A 27,969-nucleotide genomic window follows, 5' to 3' on the forward strand; every position below is an offset into this window, starting at 1 on the left:
AGAAAAAAAAACATTTACTTTGAAGTTATTTGATTTCTGCTCTGCTTTTCTCACTTTTTATCTGTTTATTTGCACCTGTGGTGCAAATAAACATGCCTGTCGCTGTAGATGGTGCCTGTTTGTTATTTATTGTAATTTAATAGAAGATGTTCATGATCTAAGGGTTTTGGCTGTTTCAACAAATATATTCATACATAGAAGTAAACAAATGTATTTAACTTCACTGATCAAAAATATTCGCCCAGCCCGATTTGCAGCATTGTAGTTAAAGATTGATCCTAACCCACATATTCATACTTTGGACTTTTTAAAAGTTTTTATTCATTAAGCATTACAATATACATACAATCTTGTCACTTTGCATCAAAAATAGAATTTGCAGCCTACAACTCTTTGGTTACCGATATAATACATAAGGCACATGATGCACTTTTTTTTTTGCCTTCAAGCAAATGGGGTACCGAATACTTGATTCTAATGTGGCTTACATAAGCTGATTAGCTTGTCAAGATGTTCTCACCAGTGACCTACTGATTGCAATATTCGCCACACTTTCTTGAGCATCTTGCGCAGTTACAAAAGCTACGATTAAAGCTACGTATTTTTTTACACGACAGAGTCTCGATTTACAAAAGAAATCTATGATATCATAGCTAATGTCTACTGAAAAAGCAGCACCTATACTACACGTCATGACATAAAACAGAAGGTAGAAGCAAGCAGGTTTCATTCTGCTTCGAGTTAAACATTGTAGCTGGTGTCCGAAGAGTTTCCTGAGTGCAAAGATCCAATAGATCTATAAACAAGACAACAGAGTAGATATGGTGACATGAGGATGGGTTTGTCGCAGGGAACTGATGTACTACTAGTGTTCTGAGATGCACAAAACAACAAATAAGTATTTCTAACCACTTGTATTAATTTTTTTGCATTCTATTAGCAATATGCTAATGCTAAAAGGAGAAAATACTTGGAGGATTTGACAAACTAAATTCAGGTAGAAAACGCTCAGGTAGGAGAGCTTGTGGTTATATAAAAAATAAAATCAGTCGTTTGTCATTCTTTGACTTCTGTATGCGACGTGACCCAAGACTCCAACATGAAAATGACGCTATACTGTGCTTGACCAGCAGAGAACAGCAGGCGACCCACGCTCATTGATATGTTGCAGCTGCGGGGGCTTCTCCAGGTCTAGCCTTTTGAAAGTTTACATTCAGCCTGAAAGTTAATTACTGTCTGACAGATTTGCTTCCAAATTACTGGCACTACGGCAAGATGAGGCCACTTGTATTTTAAGGCAGCGTTGATAAGAGCCTGCTTATGAAAGTATTAAAAGAAGTGAGGCCTCTGCTTTCTCCGATTTTCACACTGATCCCTTAAAAACAAAAAGTAACTTTGCTGTCTTCGGTTATCTAACTGCATTTTTCTGTAGTTACTTCTTGGCACTCACATGAACCCTCTCTCTGTCAATGAGTGATCTTCAGTCTTATTGCCTACGTAGAGCGGATATTACAGCCAAGCAGAAGGCAGAAGTGTAGGGAAACCCCTTTTGAGTTGCAGCACCAATTACACACACTTATTTTTTTGTGTGTGTGTAAAAATCAAATTTTAGAAAAAAAATAATAAATTCACCCTTTTTCTCTTTGACTCAGCAATCCCAGAAAGATGAGCCAAATCAGCTGTAATGTTCTGAGCTACAAAGACAAAACCAGCAGGTAAACTAAAAAACACATTCTTCTCGTCCTTAACGGGGAATAATAGGATGCAGCCCTTTTGTTAGAACCTGAAAACACGTGTTGCATCTCATCACTAAACCCAATAAACCAAGCGCTCTGGCTTGAATTAGCTTGTATGCATCTGGTCACTAAATGCTCTTTTTCCTATTCAGTAAATGGCACAAAACTGAAATATTTAGGGTTGAATATCAATCTAGAGTACATGTTTTTTTTTTCTTCTTTAAAAAAGTAAAAAAAAAATAAAATAGACTGGCTTAAAATGAGTTTTTGAATGTAACAATGTAAGGCACGCGGTGCATGCTTTCTATGCAGACGTAAATGCATTCTGGGCGTGAGTACCAAGAAGACTTTTAAAAAAATAGTCTTACAGATGAACAGCTGCATAAGAGGTTGGAGCACCAACATGGCATCCCAAACAGAAAATATTCAAAGTCTATTGAAACTTGGTCAAAGAAAAAAAACCTCAGAAAGAAAATATATTCCAGGTTTTTAAGCTTTGCAATCCACTTTGTCTTTGGCTTGAATACAAAAAGGCATTTGGGTATGGAGAAGAAATATTGGTTAAATAAGGTAAAAATCCTTGTAGAATACCATGAGAAAGGACACTAAGGTTTGTTCTTTCTCCAGGGTTGAGTGAAACATTTCTGTACTTTATCGGTAACATCCACATACTGTCTCTCAGTCTCAGCACTGTAATACTGTCAACTGGGCTGTCCGGCAGCCTCTCCTTCTGTGCGTCCGATGAAAGCATCACGGTGGGGATGAAATGGTCCAAAGCGGCAAAGTGAAACAGTTTACAGCTGGGCTTGACCAGTACGTCCTCCATATCTGATGACTGACAAATAACTCTGCATCTTCTGGTCGATAACAACCGGTCTGAATGAGGGGAAAGCTGGCTGTCACACCTGATCAATGTGCAAAATGCAAATAAGTTCATTGGAGACAAATCCCGATGCAGACAGAGTAGAAAGTAAGCAGCAGGTATTTACCCACTCTGCCGTGTAACAGCAGCTGCACTGGCCTTTTCTTAGAAAGCGTGAAATGAATGTGTCCCAAGATGCAGAATTCAACTAACCTAACCGTCTGAGTTTGACAGGAACAGAAAAAAAAATAAAAAAAAGTGACAGCAAAGCTTCAGGATGTGGCTACAGTATGGACATGGTTTCAGGCTGGTGAGGATGAGACTGTCCTCCCATTCCGACCAGCGTTTCCAGCTTCAGTTCTCTCCCAGCAGATCCCAGGGACCCTCCCCGCGCCAGCACCGCCATGGTGTCTCCCGACATGCCGGCGAACTCGAAGGCGAACGTCCCGTAAAACAGCATAATGATGACGCAGAACACCCACTCAAAGATGGCCGAGGCGTGCTGCAGGACGAAACTCTCCTGGCAGAAAAACACGCCGCCTGAAAAGTGTGGTTAAGGAAAGATCAAGATCTACAGAACAGAAAGCTTGAAGCTGTCCATCAACCAAGCTCAGCCAGAAGGGAATAAATCCACCTTTAGGTGTCACTAATGGCATTTTTTTAGGAGTCACACTCTACAAGATTTGCACATTCAAATCCATTGTAAATAGCTAGCGTTTTCAATCTTGTCAAAGATCATCAACTTTATTTAGGTCTGGACTTTGATTAGGCCAGTCTTAATACATGAATACACTTTGATCTAAACCTCTCCATTACCCTGACTCTATGATTAGTACTGTTATCCTCCAATTTCAATTCTTTTGCCATCACGAACAGATTTTCATCCAGGACAACCCTGGATTTACCATCATCTTATCAATTCTGACCAGAAAATGCATCCATAGTATGATGCTGCCACCACCATGTCTCACATATCACTACTCTGAAGAATTTTTGGGGCGCCATGGAATCATGGCTGAAAAGGATACTGAGCACCAAGCCCACGAAGGCCAGCAGGGTCATGCAGAGACGCAGGTGGGCCACGTAGTACTCCCCCTGGGTCTTGGCCAGTCGGTAGGTCAGCGCCGACTGCAGGCACACGAACAGCATGCTGGTGGGGAAGGCGATGCCTGCTCCGACATAGTGGAGAACTTTGGCATTATCCACCTGATGAGAGAGGAGAGAGGAAAAGAAAGAAAGGCCTTGTTAAATAAGTCGTAGCATAAAGATAAGCAGCTCATGGAATAAAGTTGGAGAGAGGAATAAAAGATGGAGGAGATGCCAGCACTGAGCCGGTCACAGGAGTCATTGTGAACAATACACAAAAGGAGTGTGTGACCACGTTTCCCACAAACGGGTACAATGTAAATAACTTCGAACACAAGTCATAGATATTCTGATCAGAGCAGAGTCAACGAAGCCTTTCCGAAATTATAAAAGCTGCTAATTCAGACGGATTAAGAAGAGTTGCTTTTCCTGGTCCATGCTCATAGATTAAAGGAGATCTGGAGTTACAGTAATTCTAGTGGTTCATTAGAGCAATGGCCTAGAAGTAATGCACTTCTTGTTTCAAAGCCATTGACCTGGCTGATGCATACTGAACATTCCTGTGAAAAAACTACAAATCAGCAGTCACAAAGTTAGGTTTTCAGATTAATCCACATCAAATATAAATCTCAGATACACATTCTTTCACATATTTGCTTAAAAAGAGCTAATTAGACAATGGGGCGGCGGGGGAGGGGTTAAATCAGAGGACTTGCTAAAGAATTCACTAATTGAAAATCAATATTTTCTTTAATAGAACTGCATCTATATACTCCATATACAATCAGGCACTGTAGGCTAAAGATTTGTTGGGCTACATATTCTTTCATAATAAAATTTCACAGATATCCAAACAAAACAGCCTTATACTTTTTATGACTGTGCTGTCTTTACTTAATTATGCAAATAGATATTATGTAAAAGCTGTGCTAACCAAGTCTGGTAATGCAGTACAGACAAATTCATTAAAGCTTTTTTGTACAACTTTACCAGCTGTATAAGAACGGTAAAGAACAATGTATAGTTTCAAATGTTCATAAACCATCAGTGCTGTAACATGGATGAGAAACACAGCTTTCACTGTACCTGCCTTCATTTTCTGAGCTAAAAGTTTACACCAATATGTATCTTTCAAAGAAACTGGTCATATTTCTGTAGCAGCTGGTTAAATTTCCTGTATCGTGTTTTGCCATCACATAAAGCACGACTCGATTACTAAACAAGAGCAGTTTGGCAATAAGTTCCTGCAGGATGACACAGACTGACCGGCAACGCCAGTCTGACTGACTGGATTTTGTGAAGCAGCGACGGGGCGTCTGAAGATAAACATGTGGGAACAAGCCTGGCATGTCAGCATTTGTGAGCTTTGGATTTCCTCTGTGGAAACAGAGCTTGATGAAAAGAAGTGAAACTGAGACATTCAAATTAACGAGACACCTGATGTCTTGAACGCCTGCCATAAGATGTTTTAAACCAGACTTTCAAAGAAACATAAAATAAAAATAAAAAAATTTATGGGAGAATTATTTCTTCTCTATTCCAAAAAGCATTAATATGTCTGGAGGAACAGTAATCAGGAGGTGCCACCCAGCAGTCTGGTTTCCTTAGCTTACAACTTTCATGAAGACAAAGTGTTTCTCCGTCATCTAAAAAGTTATGTTTCTTTTCCTGAACAATTAGAGCGCTGAACAGGAAAAGCCCCTGTGACCACGTCACAGATGTGCTGCCAGCATCTTATGTAACAAACGTGCATCAACCAAAGCAGCGTACATTAGCACGTGCTTCGTCTATGATACGTTTCCACTTTGCTTTGACTCCTCCCACTATTCCAACTTGTCCGTTTTCACCTGGATGATTCTGAGTCTGTCAATACATTTTAGATTTGGGTATATGATGCAACGTAACCCCCATTTAAGGCACTAATTAATCATATTGAGAGCCATGATTGATTTAAATAAAAGAAAATGCAAAAAGCGTCATGGCTGCGATTGGATACAGAGGAGCCTCTGCTCCCCACGCCCTCTCTGCCCAACTACTCTGCATCAGGCCCTGCTTGATGATTCATTTCCCCCTGGCTCTTCCCGTAAATTCCTCCCATTTCTGCAGCACTGAGAGTTCGCAGGCAAAGTGGGAAGAGGGCGAGGGCAACCTTTTTTTTAAGTGCACACAAACTGCCACATCTGCAAATATGTTGCACTGATACAAAACAATCACTGCTCTGTCATAGACTTGTCCAAACTTCTTTCTTGTTTCTATGACTTCATACAAACAGAAGTAGAGTCCTCCAATCATAGACTGTGGGATTTTGCACTACATTTCAAAGACAACAGTGATTTGCAAAAATATTTATTTTCACACCACTTGAAATTTTCAGATTTTGTCGCATTGGAAGCTCAAATAAAAAAAATTATATATATATATATATATATATATATATATATATATATATATATATATATATTATAGTTTTTGTGACATACTGGCACACAAGCAGTGAATAATTGACTTGTAGAAAGAAAAAATAACATTTTTTAAAATGAAATACGAATGTATATTCAGAGTTAATAATATCTTGGAGAGACGTCCTTCAGTGTAATTCCAGATCCATGTGAGCATCTCCCAGATTTGAATACCTCCAGACTGAAATATTAACTCGCTTTCCTTTGGAATAATGCCCAAACGGGAGAATGTCTGAGCCAAAAGTTTGAAGTCAGATTTCTAATTTGATTTAGGTCTGAACCATTTTAAGGCAGGAACATTCATTAATCTAAATTAGAGCTGCACAACATTGAGAAAACGTTTAATTGAATTGCTATTGCTGAATCCTGTGACAGCAATTAACAATTTCAGCAATTTTCTGAAGCTTCTCTTTCTTTTCCTTCATCACAAAGCCCCCCACCACTCTTGGTGAACTCTAGAATCTTGGACACTAAACTTGCACATCAAGTGTGTCTTGTGAAAGTGTATCAAACTAAAGTATTATTGACATTTAGAATTTGCAAAAATTGCACCAAAAATACAGTATTTAAGATAATAATAGATGTCAACAATTTTTAGAGATCGCAATATTGCACACTTGCGATTACTGCTGTGATTTGATGTATTGTGCATCTCTAACATTAAACGATCCCATTAAAATATGGGCGGTAAATTAAACAGCCCATAAAAAAGGTCATGGCGTATAAATACTTTAACGCACCGTAAAAGCAACTATGTTTGAATACTCTTCTATATAAAAGCTAATAATGGTCATGAACTCAAATAAAGAATAATCCCTCATGTTTTCACCAAGCCTGTTTAAAATATTCAAAACAGAAAATGTTACCAACACGTTTTGTTTTGGCACCAGTTTTACAAACTAAAGAGACTTTTTCTCATCACATGAGTCACTTCTCCCTTCTTTCACGTATTCACAGGAACAGTCAGTTATTTCACAATCTTTGTAAAGCCGGAGGACAACACCAATATGGCAGCCAAACAAAGCACAAAATAGGAAATTAACGCTTTAATCTCAAACATCTCTCTCGTTCAGAACACTAAGAAGGCATCATTAATGATTCCTGTAAGTCTTTCCCGCCAGCAAGGCTATTTTTTTCCCTTTCTCGGGAAGAAAAACAACACCACCAAACCATTAGGTAAACCAGACCTTCTGGAAAATTACTCTCAGCCAAACTGCGAGTTACACAACTCTCGCCCTTTAATCTAAATCAAGTCATCACTTTGTGATGATTTGATAATTTGCATTAATGTGAACTGAACGTCCCCAGAAATGGAGTCAGCCTACCGAACTATGTGTGTGAACACATTTTATGTCCCCGCAATGTGACCAATACAAGCCTGCAAATACACAGAGTCTAGGCTCCCAGCCAGGACTCCAAATATTTAAACATCAAGAAATTCTTTCCCAGAGAGCAGATATCTACAAAGAAGGAAATCAGGTTCGCTTCCTTTACTTGTAACTTCGACCAGGGCCAACTAAGTGGTCCACGCAGCTTTTAACATTTAGCTAAAATGCCGTGTTATATTTGCAACAGATGAGCTCGGGCTTTTATGTACACTCATCACTGCTATGAAGGTCTTTCATCTTAGGCTTTAAATTACGTCTTTCAACCATTCTCCTCAAGTATTGTTGAAATTGTTGAACACAGTTTCAGTGACTTTGAAAAAGAAGTAGTAGCTTCACGTGTTTCAATTAAACTGGAATTTATCTACGTGGAAATTACATAAAAAGGCTAAAATATGTACACACAGTGACCCAAGCATTTCACCAAGTGGTACTGAAGGTCAAAGGTCCTTTTAGCATAATGAGTGAGAGATCATGATACGTTTGTCTTTGCAGCACAATCAGAATCTAAAATTCAAAGAAACTCAGTGAAGATTTTCAGAAGTTGGGGAAAATCTAGTGGAGCAGCAGATTATAACATTGACAGCTCCAACACTAAAAAGTAAATATACTACATTCTGATTCGGTTGAACTTTAATAAGGTCTGAGAGAAAGTTCAAACTGTAACCCTCAGACAAAACAATGTGACTATGACCTTACAAGCCCAGAACCATCATGGGTCAAAAGTGTCTTTATTTAGAAACTGCTGGAACACAATAGTCAGTGAGTTTTACCACAAAATTAGAGGATACTGAGCAAGAAAGAAGCACCTGCTTCAAAACTGATATCCGAGATAAAATTTTAAAGTAAAATGCTTATGAGAAATGTTATATGGCCAGATCAGACAGCGATTACGCTGCCTGTCCACAATAATGACGTATTTGAAAATCTCACCTCGACTTCTTCAGACATAAGAACGCTGTCCTTGTAGCGCTCTTACAAGGACAGCATCCTTGCAAGATGCAGCGGCTGCATCATGGTTTGGTGTTTTTTTGCCAACACTAGCACATTGCAGAAGGTGGATAGAACAATGACAAAGTACTGCCTCCAATTTATTTAACTTTACCTCAAATGAAACATGGGACAGTAAAAACGTTGGACAAGTGTAGGTGCTCTGATAGGACAATGAACAAAAACGCACGTAGAAACATGAGCACAATGGACTTCCAAAAGGCCCAACCTCAACAATAGCAGAAATACATGGACTATGGTCAAACGCTCGGTCCATTCCAGGAACACAATCAATGTAAATTGATTTTGCCAAGAATTGTGGTCAAATATCCACAATTGTGCCAGAAGACAGGGTTGTGTGGCAAAATTCAGTCACAGAGATGACAGAACGGCAGTTTGATGACAAGACATAAGCTTACCAGACAACAAATGTTGTTTCAGTTCCTGTTCATTATTTTAAAAATCCAGCTAAAGTTTCAAACAATTAAAAGCAATCCAAAATCCATAAAAAAAATACTTAAATAGTCTCATTTTTTGAACAATTGAACCAGGTAAAGAAGATGTGAACTCAAGGAGCATCAATTTTTTTGGTGTCTTGTCTGTCCGAATGTAAACTTCATTGTTTCTATGGTTACCCAAAATATTGCTATGCCATGTAAAAGATATAGAAACTTCTGCAGCGCTAATAAATATTATCATCTTTTTCAACAAACATAAATCATTAAAAGCTTAAAATTAAACTTACAATCATGCCAAAAATAAGAGTGTATGATTTCTTATGTCAGCAGTTGTTAGTGTGCTGAACTGGAAGTATTTTTTTTTCTTTTTTACAGTCACAAAGAGCTTGTCATTTTAACGCGTCTCTTCTGAAGTTTTTGTTTCCTACCTGGAAATTTCCCACCATCATGAGTCCAGCGGCACAGATCCAGCCTGTGGACAGACTCGCCGTGTTGAGAACACAGTTTTGATGCTTCTCAATAACATGGGCGTAGCGAAGCAGCACAATCACCACCACTAAGAAAAGAAAGACAAATAAACACAGATCAATAGGTTATAGTCATTGTGTCAAGTGAGGTAGAAGTTTTTTTTGTGTTGTTTATTTTGGCAGCGTAACTGGATGTAATTTAATGGAAACATCAACTCACACATTTCTCAGCCAAAAAATACATTAAGTTCTTGGAAAGCTATTTATTTGCCCATAGAGGCCACCCCGAAAAAAAAAAAAAAAAAAAAATCTGGAATAGAAAATAGCGGGAAAATGTGCAAGACACACTGGCGGGGGTGGACGCAAGTCCCTCTGCGGATTAAAGGGGAAGCGAAACAAAGAAAAAATACAGTATTTGGGACAGTTGAGAGACAATGTGCTAATGGGTTCTAGCTGCGCTCACTGTTGTTCTGACCCCTGCCTGATTCGTCTTTATTCAGTCTTCACTGCTGGTGCTTGATGAAAGCTGACTGCTCACGGTAAAAGCGGGACATTGGAGACGAGTGGACAGAACGAAGCTGAAGGAACAGAAAGAGACAAGGAGGCCCTCATGTCTTGACATTAATCTTATACAACTGTTCTGGACTAAACTGCTGTGGTAACTCTGCCACCATCTCTGTACAAATACACAAGAGTGTAAAAGGAAAACATAAGAAAGTCAAGAGCCTTGTCATTCTTTGGTTTTGTTGCAGCTTTGGTGGCTGTGAGTCAGCATCTCAATGAGTGGACATATTCAAAAATGTGTCCACTATCTATTTACATAAGTCAGTAATCTATTTACATAATTACTTTATGATATTTTTTACACATTTGAGCAAATCTACGTAAATGTTGATGGTTATTTACAACAGATTCTAAATAGTTTGTCATTTCTTCATGACAAATTGTTGCAACTAAAAGACATTTGATATTACTTCAGTGAGGCAAATAGAGCTTAACCAGAAATATAATAGTCTACAGAAACCAGGTGGTGCCATTTGAGAAAATAAAATGCCAAATAAAAATCTTGTGCTTCTCTGTATAAAACATGAGTTCAGAATGTGCTTATTAGGTCAAGACTTGTGTGCAAGAATCCACAAACTTTGCAAATAAATTTACAAACTTCATTTTGCTGTGCATTTGTAACACTATAGCTCATCTGCTTCACCTTTCAAAAATATATATTTTTATATGTGAAGCCATATAAAAATATATATTTTTATATGGCTTCACATAAAAAAAAAATATATATATATATACACAGTATATATTACTCCTGTATTTCTACCACAAGAGCTGATACTGTTGCACACAATTTACCATATTTTTTGTAATATATGGTCACTGCTACCAAGCTTACATAAATGTTAAGCTAATGTTGCAGCAATACCTCCATCATAACGTTTAAGGATCCATTGCAGACTCTCTGTCTGCACTGATGAAGATTCATTCACATTGGCATGCTGAATGTTTAAAGCAGCTGAGATGGCAGGGAGCACTCTGTGTGTGGAATATTAAACTTTAAGTCTGCAAAGAGATTATTGTTGAGTATGGGAAAAGAAAAAAAGAAGAAGTTCCTATGCACCATCAGCATTAATTTTATTCTTCATCCTAAAACACATACAAAATCACAAATGTGAAGTGATTTCAAGTCAAATCACGGAAAAACAAATAGCAGGCTTGAAATAATCATGCCATTATTCTTTTTTGGTTTCTTTCAAAATGCAGAACATACCGAAAAGTCAGCTTAGTGAGCTGCAGCTTATTTCATCCATCCCCATGCACAAGGCTGCCTGCATTTTATAAATATATAAGAGATGATTGTGTTTAAACTTGTTGGGGGGCCATGAAAGCTTGGCCTGGAGATTAAGAACAGAATGAATTAAGATCTACCTCCTATAAGCAAATACATCGGTCTTCCTTAGTTATCTTTTAGTTTCCATAGGATATTTACTGTTGTCTCCCTTTAAAAGTAACAGGCAGAAGCAGAGATTTAGTTAGTTTGTCCAGAATAAGTTTTTGATGAGCAAGCAGCGTAGTTGACCTTCACCTGGCCTCTGAGGGTCGAGACAGCTTCTTCCTGACAGCTCAACAATGGGAATAATTTCAGATAAACATGACATCCCACAACCTCTAACACTCTGCAACCTCACAGCACCTTTTCAGTTCTCACTCTGTTCTCTGAAGTCAGGAAACTCAGGAAGGAAGTCCACTGCTGTTGAAAACACTGTTTACACACCAAACTTACTCGTCCATGTAAAGTCCTGTTGCTACATGTGGAAGTAGAATAATGTATACAACCCTACAGCGGTAAGAAAATCTGCAGACCTATGCACACTTAAGTGTATGTTTCAGCAGAAATTGCAGTCTAACAAGCCCTCCTCGTCCCCATATAGGGATGATATTTCAGCTCAGGCGCTCGGTTGCATTTTCTACCACAGGAGGTATGGTAGAGAAATAAAGCATGCATTGTATTTAAAAAAAAAAATCATGTGTGTACATTGGCAGAAAGGTTAAACCTGGAAAGAAAAGGAGAAGAATAGTTCTGAGGCAATATACGGTTCACAGAGTCCGTGTGATCCTGAGCCTGAGCCAATCGCAGCTGGCACAGTCGTCCAAGTAAGTACATAAATCAATAGGCCAACAAGTTAAGCACTGATTATTTACAATATGCTGCTGTGCAGCTGCATACCTCACCAACTTAACTCATTATGTCTACACAGACATAATGAGTTACTTTACAACCTGTATTAACATAAGTCTATGTACAGACTAAGCCAGTAGTTTATGTAACCGACATAATCTGGAGGTGGAGGCATCTAATCCAGAAACAGGTACTAGTAGGTAGGTAGGTAGAAACTTATAACATTTGCACATGTTTTTCTCTACCACTTTTGTTTGAAACAATCTACATAAGAGCTTCTATTATTTTTCTCATTAAGACAAAAATATTCACACTGTTTGTTTTGAAACCAAGCATCTGTTAGAGTTCGCCAGAAAAGAGCAAAACAAAAAGAATCTTCAAACAAACCAACAAAGCTCAAGCATTAAAAGGATTGCTTTAAAATACAAACTCTAAATACATGTTGTTTTTCTCTTTTGTGGTCAAAAACAAATTAGAAGAATGCTTAAAATCGACTTGGTTTTCTTCTCATATTTACAATAATATAAAATTGCCAGCTAGAAAAGTATTGGCTTCTTCCTGTGACATCACCACCCGTATATGGTTGAGTAAGTGTTTTTTGTTTTGTTTTTGTCATCAAGTTTACAGACATGCAAAAAAAAGAAAAGCTAAAGTTGAATTTTTTTACCTCACACTGATCCAAAGTAATCAAAAGTTTTAATGTGATAAATTTATATATTAATCACCTTTATTGGTTTTGTGGTGCAAGTACGTAAATAACCAGATTTCAATGTCAACTAATTTCTTCTTGCAGACATAGAGGTGAAAGTCACACGATATCCTGAAGCAATGGACTAGTGCAAAGGACCTACCGTTAAAGGCTGGCAGCTGGTAATACAGGATTTTATTCCAAAACAAGACTTTTTCCTTAAGGTTTGGGAACCATATTTGAACTATATTCATGGCCTTAATGCTGTTGTTTTTCATCTTCTTCACTTATTCTGCCTTGTTTTGTGTGGCACATTGAGTCTGTTGTAAAGTTCTAAAATTCAAATAAATAAACATTGATGAAGACCTGGCATGCAAGTCCTGACTGTGGGAGTAAAATTTAACATGTAAAGAAAGTAGGAATATGTGGACTCTAAACAAAGATCCTGACCGGTCAGCAGCTTTGTCCTTTATCGACTGATCATTTGCCCAATTTATTGATCAGTGTATTTCTGAAAAACTGAAAATATGTATCAGAAATTTAGCATTACTACTCACGTTATGAATCCTCATGTGATCTGACCAACAGTGCAGTGCAATTCTGATTATATTTCATATAATTAGAATATGATTATTCTAATTATATGAAGAATGTAATTCTTCGCTGGACATAGGCACCAGCACCCCTCCAGACCCCACTAGGGACAAGGGAGTAGAGAAAATGGATGGATGGATGTTGATTAGACAAATAAATGCATCATCAATGAAACTGCTTCTTCATTTTCTGATAAAGAGCTTCACTGAACATAACTATAATTATGTTTAAAAGAGAGGATATTCAGAGACAATTTTCTCATAACCTTGTTTTATATCATTATAATGATTCATATAACTGACATGTAAACTTTAATTACATGCCAGTAAATATGGACCCTACAAGTTTCATAGAAAAGCATTAGGCTGTAGATCTCGGCTGGGAAGGTATACCAAAGGTTTTTTTTTTTTTTTTTTTAAAAAAGCTACACCTTCAAGTTGTCCTTCATGTCATGCATTTTTCCATCAGATGATAGTACCAACAGTGCAAGCTAGCTATCTGAGAAGACATCGTGAATTCAGCGTGTAACAAAATTTTTATTAATGTCAGAGAAAATGTACTTACTTATTCAAGATAATATTAAGAAATTAGGAATTACACCATAAAACTATGTTTCTAATTATTGTTTGTATTTATACAAACTGCCAAAATCTCTCTTTTATTAAAATGAGGTAAAGCAAATAAAAACAAGGATGTGTTCACACAAATTATTATTATTATTATTATTTATTTATTTATTTTTTTACAGTTACTGAGCTTAGAGGCTAAGAAAAAGCACAACATTTCCAAACTGCTTTTAGAGTATTTACAGTTCATGTGAAACTTTTCAATGTGTTCCTTTTTCAAAAAAGGGAAATTATAAAAGGAACTGATAAAGTTGTCTTATCATAGTTTACCATCACCTAAAGGTGGAAGCTTAGGAGCAACATTGAGTCTGACCTCACAGTTTTTGCAGACGCATTGTGTAAGAAATAATCATCATAGATGGCAATCTTGACTTAAGCAAGATGGGAACTGTCAGGGTTGAGAAACACCAAATATGGAGCTCAAGTTTTTCTCATGTTACCCTGACTAATGAGTCAACATCTTATTGTTATTAATGACCAAAGTACAATTAGCCAGCACTCATTCAAGCTCTCTATGTTATGCAGTGATGAGCACTGTCCCAATAAACTGAACAAACATGTTGGTCTTTCCCTGCTGCCTGTGCAGACTTCACACTAACATGCAACAGTCTGGTCCCTTCTGTCTGGCAAAGTGCACATTTTATACAGTCTCTGTATAAACAGATAAAGAAGCCTATAACTATAATCTGCATCTAAACAAGACAGGAGTAAACAGTTTTACTACAGTCCAGAGGCAACCAGTCAAAAGTGAACGATGCCAGAGGCATGGGTACAGAAAGAAAAAGCTCTTTATACCAAGCTTTTTATACTGATGTGTGTGCGAACACACACTCACACACAGTCAGTCCACAGCTGGGAAACATTAACTAGATCAGGGGAGTCAGAACCACCAGCGAGCACCGGGCAACAGCACGTGTAGACTAACAGAAGACATGCAGAGCAGCACATGGGAGCTCTGTCTCTTCTGTTATATCACGTCTGTTTTTCTTGTGCCTCCTGGAACACACACTGTCCCTTCTGGATGTGGACAAGTGTATATTTCTCCATACGACTACTCTGAAACTAAAACGTGCTTTCATTTCTGCTTTGTTCAGATTCACAAGGGGTTTCTCCTCATATTCTAGATAGACGTGCTGACAACGACATTTTATGCAAGTCTCCATAATAATGTCATCATGAAGACCAAGACGTGCAGCAGACAGATTTGGAAAAAAGCGATGAAGAACTTTATAGCTGGGCTAGGCTATAAAACAATATGCTAAGCTATAAGCAGTAGTCTGAAAATGTAAACATGCAAAAGCATGTTTTTCATCAAAACCTCCCAAGACATTATCTTCCACTTAAACCTACAGGCTGGGAAAAACAACTTAGGTGGTTAAACCTATTATTTATTGACTGCACCAGTTTGCCGTTTGTGGTTGAGTTAACTATAAGCCACGCAAGGAACACGAGCAAGATAGCAAGATGTTGAGAAGGTTTTGTAGAAGTTTTGGTCTGATGAGAGGACAACTGGTCTGTTTGTTTCTCATAGAAAACATCAATGGAGGTAAACTACAACAGCATTTTACACTAAAAACATCATCAATATGGTAAAACAAGGTGGTGGAAGAATCATGATTGTCAGATCCAAGCATATTGGACCGGCCCAGTCAAAGTGCAGACTTTTCAAAACTTGTAAATGTATGGTAACAGACACAATTCTTCCAACCTGACTGAGATTCAGCTATTTTGCAAAGAAGAGAGGGCAAAAATCTTACTGTACTGCCATAAATTCCCATAGGAAAAACTGAAAGCCATGTTTGGTTTTCCTTTCAGTTCCATCCATCCATTTTCTTTACACCCTTGTGCCTCAGTGGGGTCGGGAGGGTTGCTGGTGCCTATCTCCAGCTAACATTCCAGGTAAGAGGTGGGGTCACCCTGGACAGTTCGCCAGTCTGTCGCAGGGCAACACAGAGACAGACAGGACACACAACCATGCACACACACCTAGGGACAATTTGGAGAGGCCAATTAACCTGACAGTCATGTTTTTGGACTGTGGGCGGAAACCGGAGAACCCAGAGAAAACCCACGCATGCACAGGGAGAACATGCAAACTCCATGCAGAAAGACCGGGGCCGGGAATCAAACCCAGAACCTTCTTGCTGCAAGGCAACAGCTCTACCAACTGCACCACTGTGCAGCCCCCTTTCAATTCCCAAACACAAATTACTTGTTTGCTGTTGTTGGTTTGTCACATAAAACCTAAATAAAATACATTTAGCTTGTGATTGTACCATGACAAAATGTGTAAAAGTTTATACCAAAGCACTGTTGGTTTGGTGGTTCATGTTGTACAATAAGGAGGATGGAGGTGTGTGTTGCTAGTGCCCATATTCCTTACCCATGAAGGATCCGGTGCTGCAGATGAGGCTGAAAAAGCAGCTCTCTGGTGGAAGAGTCCCGCATTTACTGCAAGAAAAAGTACATAAAATAATTCAGAGAATTACTTTAAATCAGTACGTCCACACTCTTCAGCAACAGCGTCACCATTTGCACCATTCTGTGAAATAAAATATGCTGCTGAGCTGCGTTCGTGCTTGTTGACAGTCAGACCGAAGCTTGATCCCTCACATCCCGTAGTGAAGTGTTTAGCTTCTCACCCACTGCATACCTCGCCTCTTTTCTAGGAATGGGAAATGTCTGAGAGATTGGGAAGTCAGGAGACACTCGGCTCCTGTCTGTTTCTGTAAATGTTTCTGCTGCATTGAGCCACTCACATGTTCTTCTGGAACGTACAATTTAGTATGACTACAGAGGAGAAAGTCCCCTTCCTAACTAGTGGGCACTAGTTAGATTTTTTTTTTTTACATAAAAAAATAGTCTGGTGAGTTCATACTGCCTATTTTGAGGCATTACATTTTACATAAAGATTGTTTACCCGACTGTTGGAGTTAAATCTCCAGAGTCTAACAGTTAAACAGGAACAGGAGTGACTTGATTTCCTCCCCAAAAAAGCAGGCTTTGCTTGCATGTGTGTTTACATAGCTTAAGTGTTCCTCTGAAGTGCCACGGTGGCAGGCAGGATATTTCTGCTGTGAGTTATTTTCAGAACGCACACAGGACAACGGTCTCTCAATCTCTTTTCTTTTTTTATAAACAGTGTGCAGACAGGAGCCGAGCAAGACAATGGGACAGTGGTTCCTGTTTTTAATCAGCAGAACCAAGAGACATGGGAGCCGCAGGGATCCCGCCACACATGGCGGTAGTCTCACTCACCTGATGAGAGGTACGTTATCTAACGTGCAGCAAAACGACGGACCGCTCTGCAAATGCAGGTCCTCTTCACAGGACTGGTTGTACAACCTGCAACAGAAATCATTCAACATTCATTAAAATCAATGCTTTTTGGATATCACTCGTGCCAAGAACGGAACAATGATGAATGAAGAGATTTATCACATGGGCATGTGGGTCCCAAATAGATCCAGCTCACACTCAATGGGCACCAAGTGGGTCTGTGTTCATAATAATAGGGCCTGCCTGTGTTGACTACATTGAAGTCATGGTGAAACCATGTGGGGCACCGTAAGCAGGGTCACCAGAGGGTAGAAAGACAACTAGATCAAATTTCTTAAAACATCTGGGCCTCACATGGGTCACACTTCTTAACTTTTGTCGTTCTGCATCAAACTTATACAAGCAACTGGTTCCTTTAACCCATGGACAGTTCTATATGGGGTCAAATTTTCAGCCCATTTCCAATTCCTGAGGCCATCAAATGCAAATAATGGCTGGGATGAATGAATCAGTCAAATTTCAGTAGCAGAAATAATTGCCTTTTTTCATTTAAATAAAGGCAAATAGATCAAAATATATACATTTGTTTGAAATTTCTAAAAAAAAAAAACAAACAAACGAAAATACAATATGTAGACAGTGTTGTTCCTTAAGGTTATCTTACAATAAAAATCCCATCCTCAAAAAAAAGGATGCCTGTTTTTAATCAATGTTAACCTCACAACAATACTTCCAAAAAATTGGCTTTTTGAAAGAGGTCATTTTGTAAGAACAAATAGTCCCCGAGTACTATTTGTTCTTTCAAATAGTCTATGTTGTTCTTAGTAAACAAAAATAAAATATTACCGTTTTATTTTTGTACCGACTGCTTACCACATACCCACTACAGTGGGTGTGTAGGGATCAACAGACATGATGAAACAAAACACAGGAAAGAAGAAGTAGCATACCAGTTATCCACAGGACAGACGTGCTGGTTGTAAAGGGCCATGGCATATCTGAAATAGACACAGCGTGATTAACCAGAGTGGGAGGAAGAGAATTCAGAATGTGATCAGTTGCACTGCCATCCAAAAATGTTAATTTCTAAGGGATTGAGTAAACAAAATGATGAAAAGATACAGAAACTGGAACAAGTGCCAACACAAATGACAAAAGCATCCACTGATGTATTTAGCATTGATTCTGAACAAAGTGATATAAAACGGACAAACTGGGTAGTGTGTAGACATAACATCAGCTAAAGAACATCAAAGCTTGACTGAAAAAATACACTTTTACTTTCTGGGGGCCAGAAAACAACATTATAAACATTTTATTGGCCATTTCTAAAACTGAACTAAAGCCTTTTAATCCCTGATATTTGCATTTAAATTAGTTGCTTTTTCCCTAATGCCGATTTTTTTTTTGAACATCAGTGCCTAAAAAGATACACAAATTAGAATAATTTGTGCCATTCTGACCTTACATTTCATCGGGTCAGCCTGTGAGACCATGCGACCCGACGTTCAATAATCTCTTATCGTTGTCCGGAACTAAAAAGTTCAAGGAGTGAAAATACTGGTTAGTTTCATGAAAACCGGATGACTAACAGTCATTATCAGTTCTGTTTGTTTTTGACAGGTCACTGACCAGCTTCATCCACTGAGGGTTCAATGACCACAGGTTCAAAAATTAGTACTGTATTTTCCGCACTATAAGGCGCACCTAAAAACCTTCAATTTCCTCAAAAACCGGTCAGTGCGCCTTATAATCCGGTGCGCTTTATATATGGACCAATATTGAGCCACAACAGGTCTAGCAACTACGGTAAGCAGCCGCCGACTTCATTTTCCGTGTAAAAGAAGTGCGCGGTGCATGCTGGGATAGTTGTCAGAACGTTGGTTTGTTAATAAAGTTTGACTGACCTATCTACCGACCTGATAATCAGGTCGTCTGCAGGTCATTTAGCACCACATTCTCCACGAACATGCTGTGCGCGAACGGAGAAGGGTGACCATAGTCCGGCCACGCCCCGGCCCAGTCGCGAAAGGCTCTCCTCGCTGACCAGTTTTGTTGACATTCTTTATGTCAACAAAGTGGCTTTAGACATTCATCCGGGGTGCTTCGACTAAGGTTACGAAGGGACCAGCCCTTATACATTTAAAGCCGGCGGGGAGGGGGAAGAGACTGAGACTGTGGCGGCAGCGTGTCGGTTGGTCTGTGTTACCCAGGAAGCAGTCGCAACACCAACACCTTGAGTGAAACAATGACTGGGGCAGCCTACTATATAAAGTACTCGGGGACCACTTCTTTATTATTACACATCCACATTTGTAGAGAACGGAACAAATGACCCGTATAAGTTCAATACGGGATGGGTGGAAACTAGAGGTGTGCCGATCGATCGGCCACCGATCATAATCGGCCACCGATCATAATCGGCCACCGATCATAATCGGCCGATTTCCGTGAAAAAGTGTATGATCGCTGATCATGGTCTCTTGTTACCGATCACACAAACCGATCACCTGCATCTCATTTCGCTGCCTGCCTATTCAGCTGGTCTCCTCTTTCCTTCACACTGCGCAAACGCGCAGCTACAAATCCTAAGCCATGTGGAACTATATTGCACTGAGTGAATGGGGAAGTTTGCATGTTGCAGCGGAAAATTGAAGCACGTCAAAATGCATCAACACGACGAATTTAATATGGCATAAAAACAATGCCATACTTGACGGAGTTTGGCTACATCGAGGCTCACTGCAGTAAAAAAGACAGCAGGTAAAGCAGCGCACAGCTACAAACACTCACCCGGATTAGCATGACGGTCAGAAAGCTAAACAAATAACCCGCAAAATTATTTAAATCTTCGAGCTGCGATGTAAGACGCTTGTTCTGTTCTCGCTGTTGAACCGCTGCTCCGCGCTACAGGTAGTAATATTTCACAGACGGAGCGCCGCTTCTGCTCCACCTAGTAGTGACTCTCACACCAAACCTCTGCTTAAAGCTGCAGCGTATAACTTAAAAAATACATTTTACATACGTATTAAAACTTTCGCTGTCCTAACATGAGACAGATAATCTCTGAAAAAATAATTGATCTCTTCTCTGTTCTGCATAATTACTCTGCTCAGTCAGAAACAGCCACTCAGAACTAGCAGAAATCAGCTAGCCGCCATGCTATCAGGAAGTTTTCATTCAGTAACTCTGGATTGTTTATTGTAATGGAACCTGTTTTTGCCTTTGAATGTTAAGTTTTATACTTGAATTTTTTGGCAATGTTGAGAGGTTTTATTTTGGCTCTTTGCATTATTTAGCCACTTCAGAACCTCCATATGTTTTCAGTCTGTTAAAGATAGTATTACCGATAGCAGTACAATTTGCACAATGCCTGTTTTATTTTTTTCTTAGAAAAAGTTATTAAAAACAAGTTTTTGTCTAAATTAAGGTGAATTTATGGTTCCTTTTTCCATATAATGTAACTGGTAGTGCTTATGATTAAAAAAATAATAATTATGTGATCGGTATTGGTGATCGGCCCTCATGGGTGATTGGAATCAGAATCGGCAAGAAAACACCTGATCGGCACATCTCTAGTGGAAACCCTAACTGTAGCGTCTATTCTATGCGCCTTATAATGCGGTGCGCCTTATGTATGAAAAAAGTTTTAAAATAGGCCATTTATTGAAGGTGCGCCTTATAATCCGGTGCGCCTTACAGTGCGGAAAATACGGTAGCTACATTTTAATCTAAATCATGATTACAGTGACTAAGTCAAAGTCTACATTGTCTCTGGTGTGACCACTAAAAAAAGTTCAACTTTATAAAATTAGTTTATAAGGCTTTACACATAAATGAATCAAGTGGCATTCTGCACTGATCATTAATGGATTGCTGATTTAAAGTGAGTTCATGACAAAAAATGTGGTTCATCATAAAACAAAAAAATTTGGACCCCGGCATTAAAACATTGAACATACATTCGCCGGCCGCTTCATGAGGCACACCCACTCAACTGCTTACTTAAGCAAATAGTAAATCAAGATAATCCAATCTTAGCAATCCAGTGAGGCATCTAAACAGAATAAAGATGACTTACAGAAGTTCAATACCAGAATCAGAATGAGGTAGAAAGAAAAACATAAGTGACTTTGAAAAAGGAAGTGACTCAGATTTACACAGAACAGCCAGAGAAAAAGAAAATAGCCAAAGGCCAGTTTGATGATATAGAAAAACATTCGTGATTCACAGCCAGATATGCAGCAACTGCAGATTTTGACCTAAATCTTGTCGTGTCAAATTCATCCAGCTCTGAACACAAACAGGACAAACCAATAGCAAGGTGTACCTAATAAAGTGGCCATTGAAGTGGAAATGTCAAGCTTACTCATATCATTATCAACAATTTGTTTCTACTTTAAATAGAACCAATAATTGAAACTTTTTTTTTACTACATTTGATGATGCTTACTGAGCAATACAACGATCCAGATCATGTTCAAGACAGAAGTTAACGGCATCTTGTGATAAAGTTTTCTCTGAGGTTTCATGTCAGACCGTAGAATATTTTGCCAGCACAAACACACAGACACACACACATGCACACAGCTGTTCTGCCTGTGCATGTCCAATCCTTATGAAACAGCAAATGAGGAAAGATCTACACACGTCGTCTGTATAACAGATAAGGGGAATTTCTTCATATCAAAATGAGCGGTTGGAAAGTGTGAATCTTGAGATGATTACGTTCCCCTAAACCTCGTCATTCAACTCCAGCTAGAACAATCATATTCATCTATATTCAATCAGTTAGTCTTTTTTTTCTACGCTAGGCCTCCCACGAGGGGAAAAACGGACAAACGGGAAGGAAATGCAACTGTCAGTTTGTTATATTACACACTTCTCATTCACGCACACCGACACGCAGGGTTAAAAATGGTGGGATATTCTGAGATGGTGAACATCTGTCCTGATTTGTGAACATAGACGTAGTTCAGCAAGAGTTTAAGCACCAATTAGGAATGTTTTCTGCGCTTGATGGTATCATGTTCATGAAGCCGTTTTTAAAAAGGACAGAGACAGCATGTCGCAAACATGCACTCAATATAGCCCGAAATGACCTTGTGAAAAACATTCTTGGGTTAAAATAATTCTGCAATCTAAAAATCCCAGTTTAAATTTGAGTCTGTTACTATCATCATCCTCAATCTAGTTTGTTGAAATGAAGAACATTTACAGCCAGTGGACTCACTTGCAACTTATATCCAAAACTGCATGTATGCACTTCTCACAAAGGCAAATACTGACAGTGATTGTAGTACTTTTATACAAGACAAAAAAGGAGAAATAGTACAAGAATTCAAATACTGTATTATTTCAGATGCACAAATCTTTAGCATCAGAGATGGCCAAGTTATTTAATGCCATGATTACACCCAATAATAGGACACACTGTATAAAAAGCTGGTAAAAAAACATACATTTTAAAACCAACTGAAACAGTTTAGAAACAAACATCCAAAGTGACTAAAAGCTTAAATGACACTATAACTATCAGATACACTAAAAACATTATCAACCAAGTTGGGAAAACATTGTAAAACATGACTCTGTCTTTGCTTATTTTGTGGTTATGTGCCACTTCGACAATTTATGCAATAGAATCCCAGTAAAAGGAACAAGGGCGAATTCTGGGGTGACCGTTTACCATTCAGGAAACCCTCTGATGGTCACGCTACTTTCTCTCTTCGTCCATTTCATGCTTGGAATGCAGTTCTGAGTAATATCACACAGGAACTCCCACACTTCTCTCCGAAAACATCTTAAAAACTGGTTCCTGGAAAGCTAACAATGTCAACAGGACTATATTTAAATATGTATTATTAAGGTTTTGTCTTTTACACACTCAGCTTAGTAGCATTTCAATTGCTTGATTTTTTTTCTTGCAAGCGTATCTTTTAGCACCAACTTGCCTATGGAACTAGAGAGACTAGCTACAGTATATATGGGGGAAAATCCTCCATAGCTATAATCTCATATTTATGTGCAATTCATCAGCAGCATTTTTGTCCCATTTCTAAAAATAAATTGAACAAGCTGGTGTAAGAGATTTCCCATTGTTGTTTACCTGGCTTACATTCACAAATATGAAGAGACAGTAGATGGGATATGGAAAAGACACAACTGGGACTGACTGAATGCAAGTTAGCCAGCTGAAAATAAACTCTGTGAATTAGCACACATTATGACACTTTACCCAGGTATTATGAAAGAAAACCAACGTATTATGAAATAAACCAACACAAAAGTAGTAGTGTAGTCGCGTTTATCATTATCCTTCTTCCCATCCACTCTGAACAGCTTCTATGTCGCTGCTAAAGAAAAGCTGCTTCTTAAACTTCCAGAAGGATTGTTACACTGCATGACTAAATGTTGTCCTGTCAATAGATTTGGCCTATTGGCTACTTCTCCAATTAATGTTTACATTGCCCAATCTTTCAGCTTATGTGAAGCTTATATGTTGCGACATATAATTTTGCTTTCAGTTGTGACATAAATGGTTAATGGCCTGCACTTGTACAATGCTCTATCAAGTCCAGAGGACCCCAAAGCACTTCACCCTACATTAAGTCTTTCACACATTCACACACTGATCTACTCTTTCCATTTCCATTCAAAAATACTCCGTGGGACATTCAAGGCTGGGAATATTGTTTTATAATCCAACCCTGTCATGAACTTCTCCACAAGAGGGGCTGTCTGTCTTTTTTCTTGAATTTCATAATGCCGTTTTCTTCACTTATGTTCTCCAACCAGCCTCTGAACAGTCAGATTTATGCTGAGATTAAAATACATGCGCATACCATTTACTAATCACGTGACATTTGAAAGGGGGTTAATATATTTGCGTGCCAAAAAGCTGATTTGCATTTGTATGATGGTTGGAAAACTGGGCATGCACTACTTTATGTTGGTATATCAGGCTAAACTCAATTAAAAATACACAGAAGTTTGTAGTTGCAACACAACAAAATGTGTGTTAACACTTTTGCACTTCACTACAAATTTGCAGTAGGATGTTGACGTCAGAACCAATTATTTCCTCGGTAAATAGAGATGGTGAATACCTGCATTGTCTTACTAATATCACATAGCTCTAGAAGCCAAAAGTATTTAATGTTTTTTTTTTCTTTAGAGAAAGAATACTATTCAGTTTTGAAAGCTAAAATATAATTTCTGCAGCTCTAGAAGAAGTCTACATAGAGTCTGTTTTAAGTGTTTGAAATAAACCAGAGCATTATGTGTTTGGAGGAGGCTAAGTAATAGTAGGTTTGTTTATATAATTAGCCCTCTATCAAAGCACAGCACAGCTGTATGCTGTAATTGCAATCCTGTGAGTAACATAAAAAAGTTGCATTTTTCCCTAAGTCAGGACTAAACTAGGAACATGAGCAAAACTTCTGTGGAAAATCTGGTTTGTGCAGCGAAAATACTCAATAGCAGTGCAAAAATAACCCCAGGAAAAGGGTGTGAGGAATACACAACGGGTGTACTTACAGTGTCGCTTCAGTGAAGCCAAGCTAGATGTAACAAAACTCTTTTTAAAATTAAAGCAAACTATTTCCTGAAAAACAATTGCAAAAAAAGCCTTTGGGTACAATGAAGTCATGCTGCCATTTTAAACTAACCTATTAAAAGTCAACAGGGGAAGCTTAGTCAATTGTCTCTGGTGGGCAAAAGCAGATACAGAAGTTTTATGCTCTCTGCGTGGTGACCAGATGCTGAGAAAACTCTGCCCAGGCTCCATTAAACTATTTTCTAGAATTTACCTCACTTGCACAAAGAATCAGGGAGTTATGCAACATTTTACATCTTTCGACATTCCACTACTCTGGAAAAAGCCTGGAGACTTCTCTTAGGAACAAGGCACACTTGTTGAGTTAATGGAAAAGTTTGGACAAACAATCCATGACAGTGTTGGCATTGAAGTTTACCGTGAGTCAGTTTGCTGCCTGAAAAACAAAAGCCAAAGCTGCTGATTATTACCTGTATCTTTTTTAAAGCTCTCTTTAGGCAACAATATTTTTTTCAGATGTGCACTCCTTATTGGACAAACAGCTGCGTTCACAAACGTAAACAACCGTGCATAGTTTCAGCTTTGGGCTGCAATCAGGTTGCTCATCACTGATGCAACACAGAGCTTGGCTACAGGACAACAACAACCCAGAGTTGCACCATCTGTCTCCTTCTCTCCTTGGAGGTTTACATTCCTCCTCACAGTCAAATGACAGGCCCAGGAGAAGAGATGCCAGCCGGAGTATAATCAGGAGGCATGCTCATTCTTTATGCCTTTTGGGTTGCACTTCTGCTCAAACATGTACTGAAGATTAATAAGCTGCGCGGCAAAGCTTCATGTTGGACTTTATAAGAGAGGTGAAAATTCCAGATTCTTCGTGGAGAGACTTAATCCACGTGCCAATTGCCATGGCTGCGAGGAATTCAGGGTAAATATGCAGAGTGGCTCTGCTTAAAGAAACTAAGGTAGAAACATGTCTTTGTTCTGCATTTACAAAAGATAAAAGTATTTATCTTTTCTTTTGTTTTCTTATGCATTTCGGATTAATACGGAAGTGTTAATGATATTTAGGTATCCCAAGATTGTACAAAGTTCCGGTTTCAAAGCTGCAAAAATTGTCCCATTATGTTGTTTCCACAGAGCATAAGGTAATTTTTAAGGAAAGAACAGGGAAAGCGTCAAAATGCCAGGAGATTTCTTCTCCTTATCTGCTCTGTGATTAGAGCATAGAGCAGAAAAGTAACAGCTCTACCCATATGTTGCTGCACACCGGCAGTAAGCTGGCTGAAACAGGGATAGCATAGCTTTCCCTACCTGTTTTAACCAGCCTAAATAGCTCTTATCAGCCTTTGACACAAATATTACTCTATTTAAAAAATGACAAAACATATCGTATTTTACACATAAAGAAATTAAAATCTACTACTAAGGCTTAATGCTATTTCATCCCTTACTTGTTGCTCTTCCCTTAACCCTACATTTCTAAGGGTTAGGACAGGACTCTGCCAATAAAGAACTAAGAACATTTTTCAAACGTAAAGGAAAATTTAAAGAAAAAAATCTAAATTCAGCACGGGTTTTTTGTTATCCATTTTGCAAAAGTTTTATGTTTTATTTTAAAACTTTCAAAACAAACTAAATTATGGCTCTTTCATCTAAAAAAAAATCTAAAGAAATTTTATTAAAAAAGAAATTTATAACATTTGATTTAATTTGTTTGTAGCGGTAGCTGAGTCAATGGCAAAAATGGCTTTGAGAAGGGTCAACTAACCTGCGGGCAGTATATATATATATATATATTATATATATATATATAAATAAAAGATCACATTTTTCTACTGTAAAATTCCAAACAATTATCTTAACATAATTTCTCCACATAAAAAGACCAAATAGCATTTCAAAGCAGACTTTTATCAGCTCACACAACTTTGCAAATTGTGTCAAACACAACTGACATTTAGTAGTTTGGCAAACTTGAAACTTGATTTATTTCATTTCTCAAACTGTTGCCTAACTCAAAAAAAAAATCTATTCTTAATTCTAAAAAAAAAAAAATCGGTACAAGCATAGAACATCATATAAGATGTTTTGTTGAGATTTAAAGTTCAGAGGGCTGCATAAAGGACCTTGTTAGGTCTCCTATTGGAGTTTGCTATAATAATGTTGGAAAAGAGACATAAAGAGACATGTTGCTGGTATTTTGGCTACCCTTACAAAAACAAACCCATACAAAGCCTGTAGTACAATACAAAAAAAAATGCAAAACTTACACAACCCATATCCCAGTGATGCTCAGTACTGGGAGACTGACAGGCAGTATCATCCACAGAGACATTTTGGACCACCTTCTTGAAAAATCCCTTTCCTCTCCGTCCTCTTCGACCAGCCCAGGAATATCCTCTCAGGTAGCAGACAAACATTTACCTCCAGGTGACTGGGCTCTGCATGATCACAGACTGATTCATTTTTCTAAAGATGGAGCTTGGCAGATGGGACAGATGTGTCCTTTTTTTTAGCTGGTGAATGAGACAGAGAAAGGGGACAGGCAGCGAGTTAGGTCAGGATTATTCAGGTACTTATCTCGCACTAATCAGCAAAACAAATTACACTAATCTTCTTTGTTGGGTGAAATGTGATTCAATCACGCGCAAAAATTGTTCAGTTTGTGAAACTATGATGTTACCGTTTTTTTTCCGGTTTTTTTTTTTCACTTTTTTTTGTGGAGCGCAACAAAGTAATACATATTAGGTATGTGCATTTTTTCTTTAATCTATCACAGCAAACTATGTGGCTGATTACTCACCTTCAGCCTCCGAGGACCAGCGAGTTTTGCAGGAGGTTTTGTGGAAACTTTGAGACCGTCGACGTGTCCTCCTAGTCCCCTTCAAAACAAAGTGCCAAAAGATGCCGCGTTACTTTAAAAATCTCTTTGCTTCGTGTGTTTCTCCTGAGCAGAGGTTTACCGTTTTGCTTTGAAGTGCGTGGCGTACAGCTCGCGCTCACAGAAATGCTGCCACGAGACCCGAACACATCCCAGAAGATCCAGCTGTTTGACTCCGCCCACCTAAAGTTACGTTCCAGTGGGCGTGGCCCGA

General features: G+C 38.5%; 1 protein-coding gene across 3 annotated transcripts; it reads right to left on the reverse strand.

Annotated features, from left to right (window-relative positions):
• Window positions 1–290: 290 nt before the first annotated feature.
• On the reverse strand, window positions 291–27,944 carry LOC103476872 (transmembrane protein 150A). Of its 3 annotated transcripts, XM_008429577.2 has the most exons (9): window positions 27,838–27,944; window positions 27,678–27,756; window positions 27,145–27,390; window positions 18,264–18,311; window positions 17,293–17,379; window positions 16,418–16,485; window positions 9,405–9,532; window positions 3,627–3,804; window positions 291–3,138 (listed from the first exon to the last, which is right to left on the reverse strand). In XM_008429577.2, exons 3-9 carry the CDS (start codon window positions 27,207–27,209, stop codon window positions 2,882–2,884), a joined length of 831 nt encoding a protein of 276 aa, XP_008427799.1. In that variant the 5' UTR covers window positions 27,210–27,390; window positions 27,678–27,756; window positions 27,838–27,944; the 3' UTR covers window positions 291–2,881. The 3 variants fall into 3 exon arrangements, with proteins under 3 accessions (XP_008427799.1, XP_081472787.1, XP_081472788.1); XM_081616661.1 differs by having other exon boundaries at window positions 27,678–27,928; XM_081616662.1 differs by lacking the exons at window positions 27,145–27,390; window positions 27,678–27,756; window positions 27,838–27,944 and adding an exon at window positions 18,782–18,826.
• Between the last annotated feature and the right edge of the window lie 25 nt (window positions 27,945–27,969).

This window comes from Poecilia reticulata, chromosome 15, assembly GCF_904066995.2.
Source record: "Poecilia reticulata chromosome 15, P_reticulata-male-v2, whole genome shotgun sequence".
NCBI classification, from domain to species: Eukaryota; Metazoa; Chordata; class Actinopteri; order Cyprinodontiformes; family Poeciliidae; genus Poecilia; species Poecilia reticulata.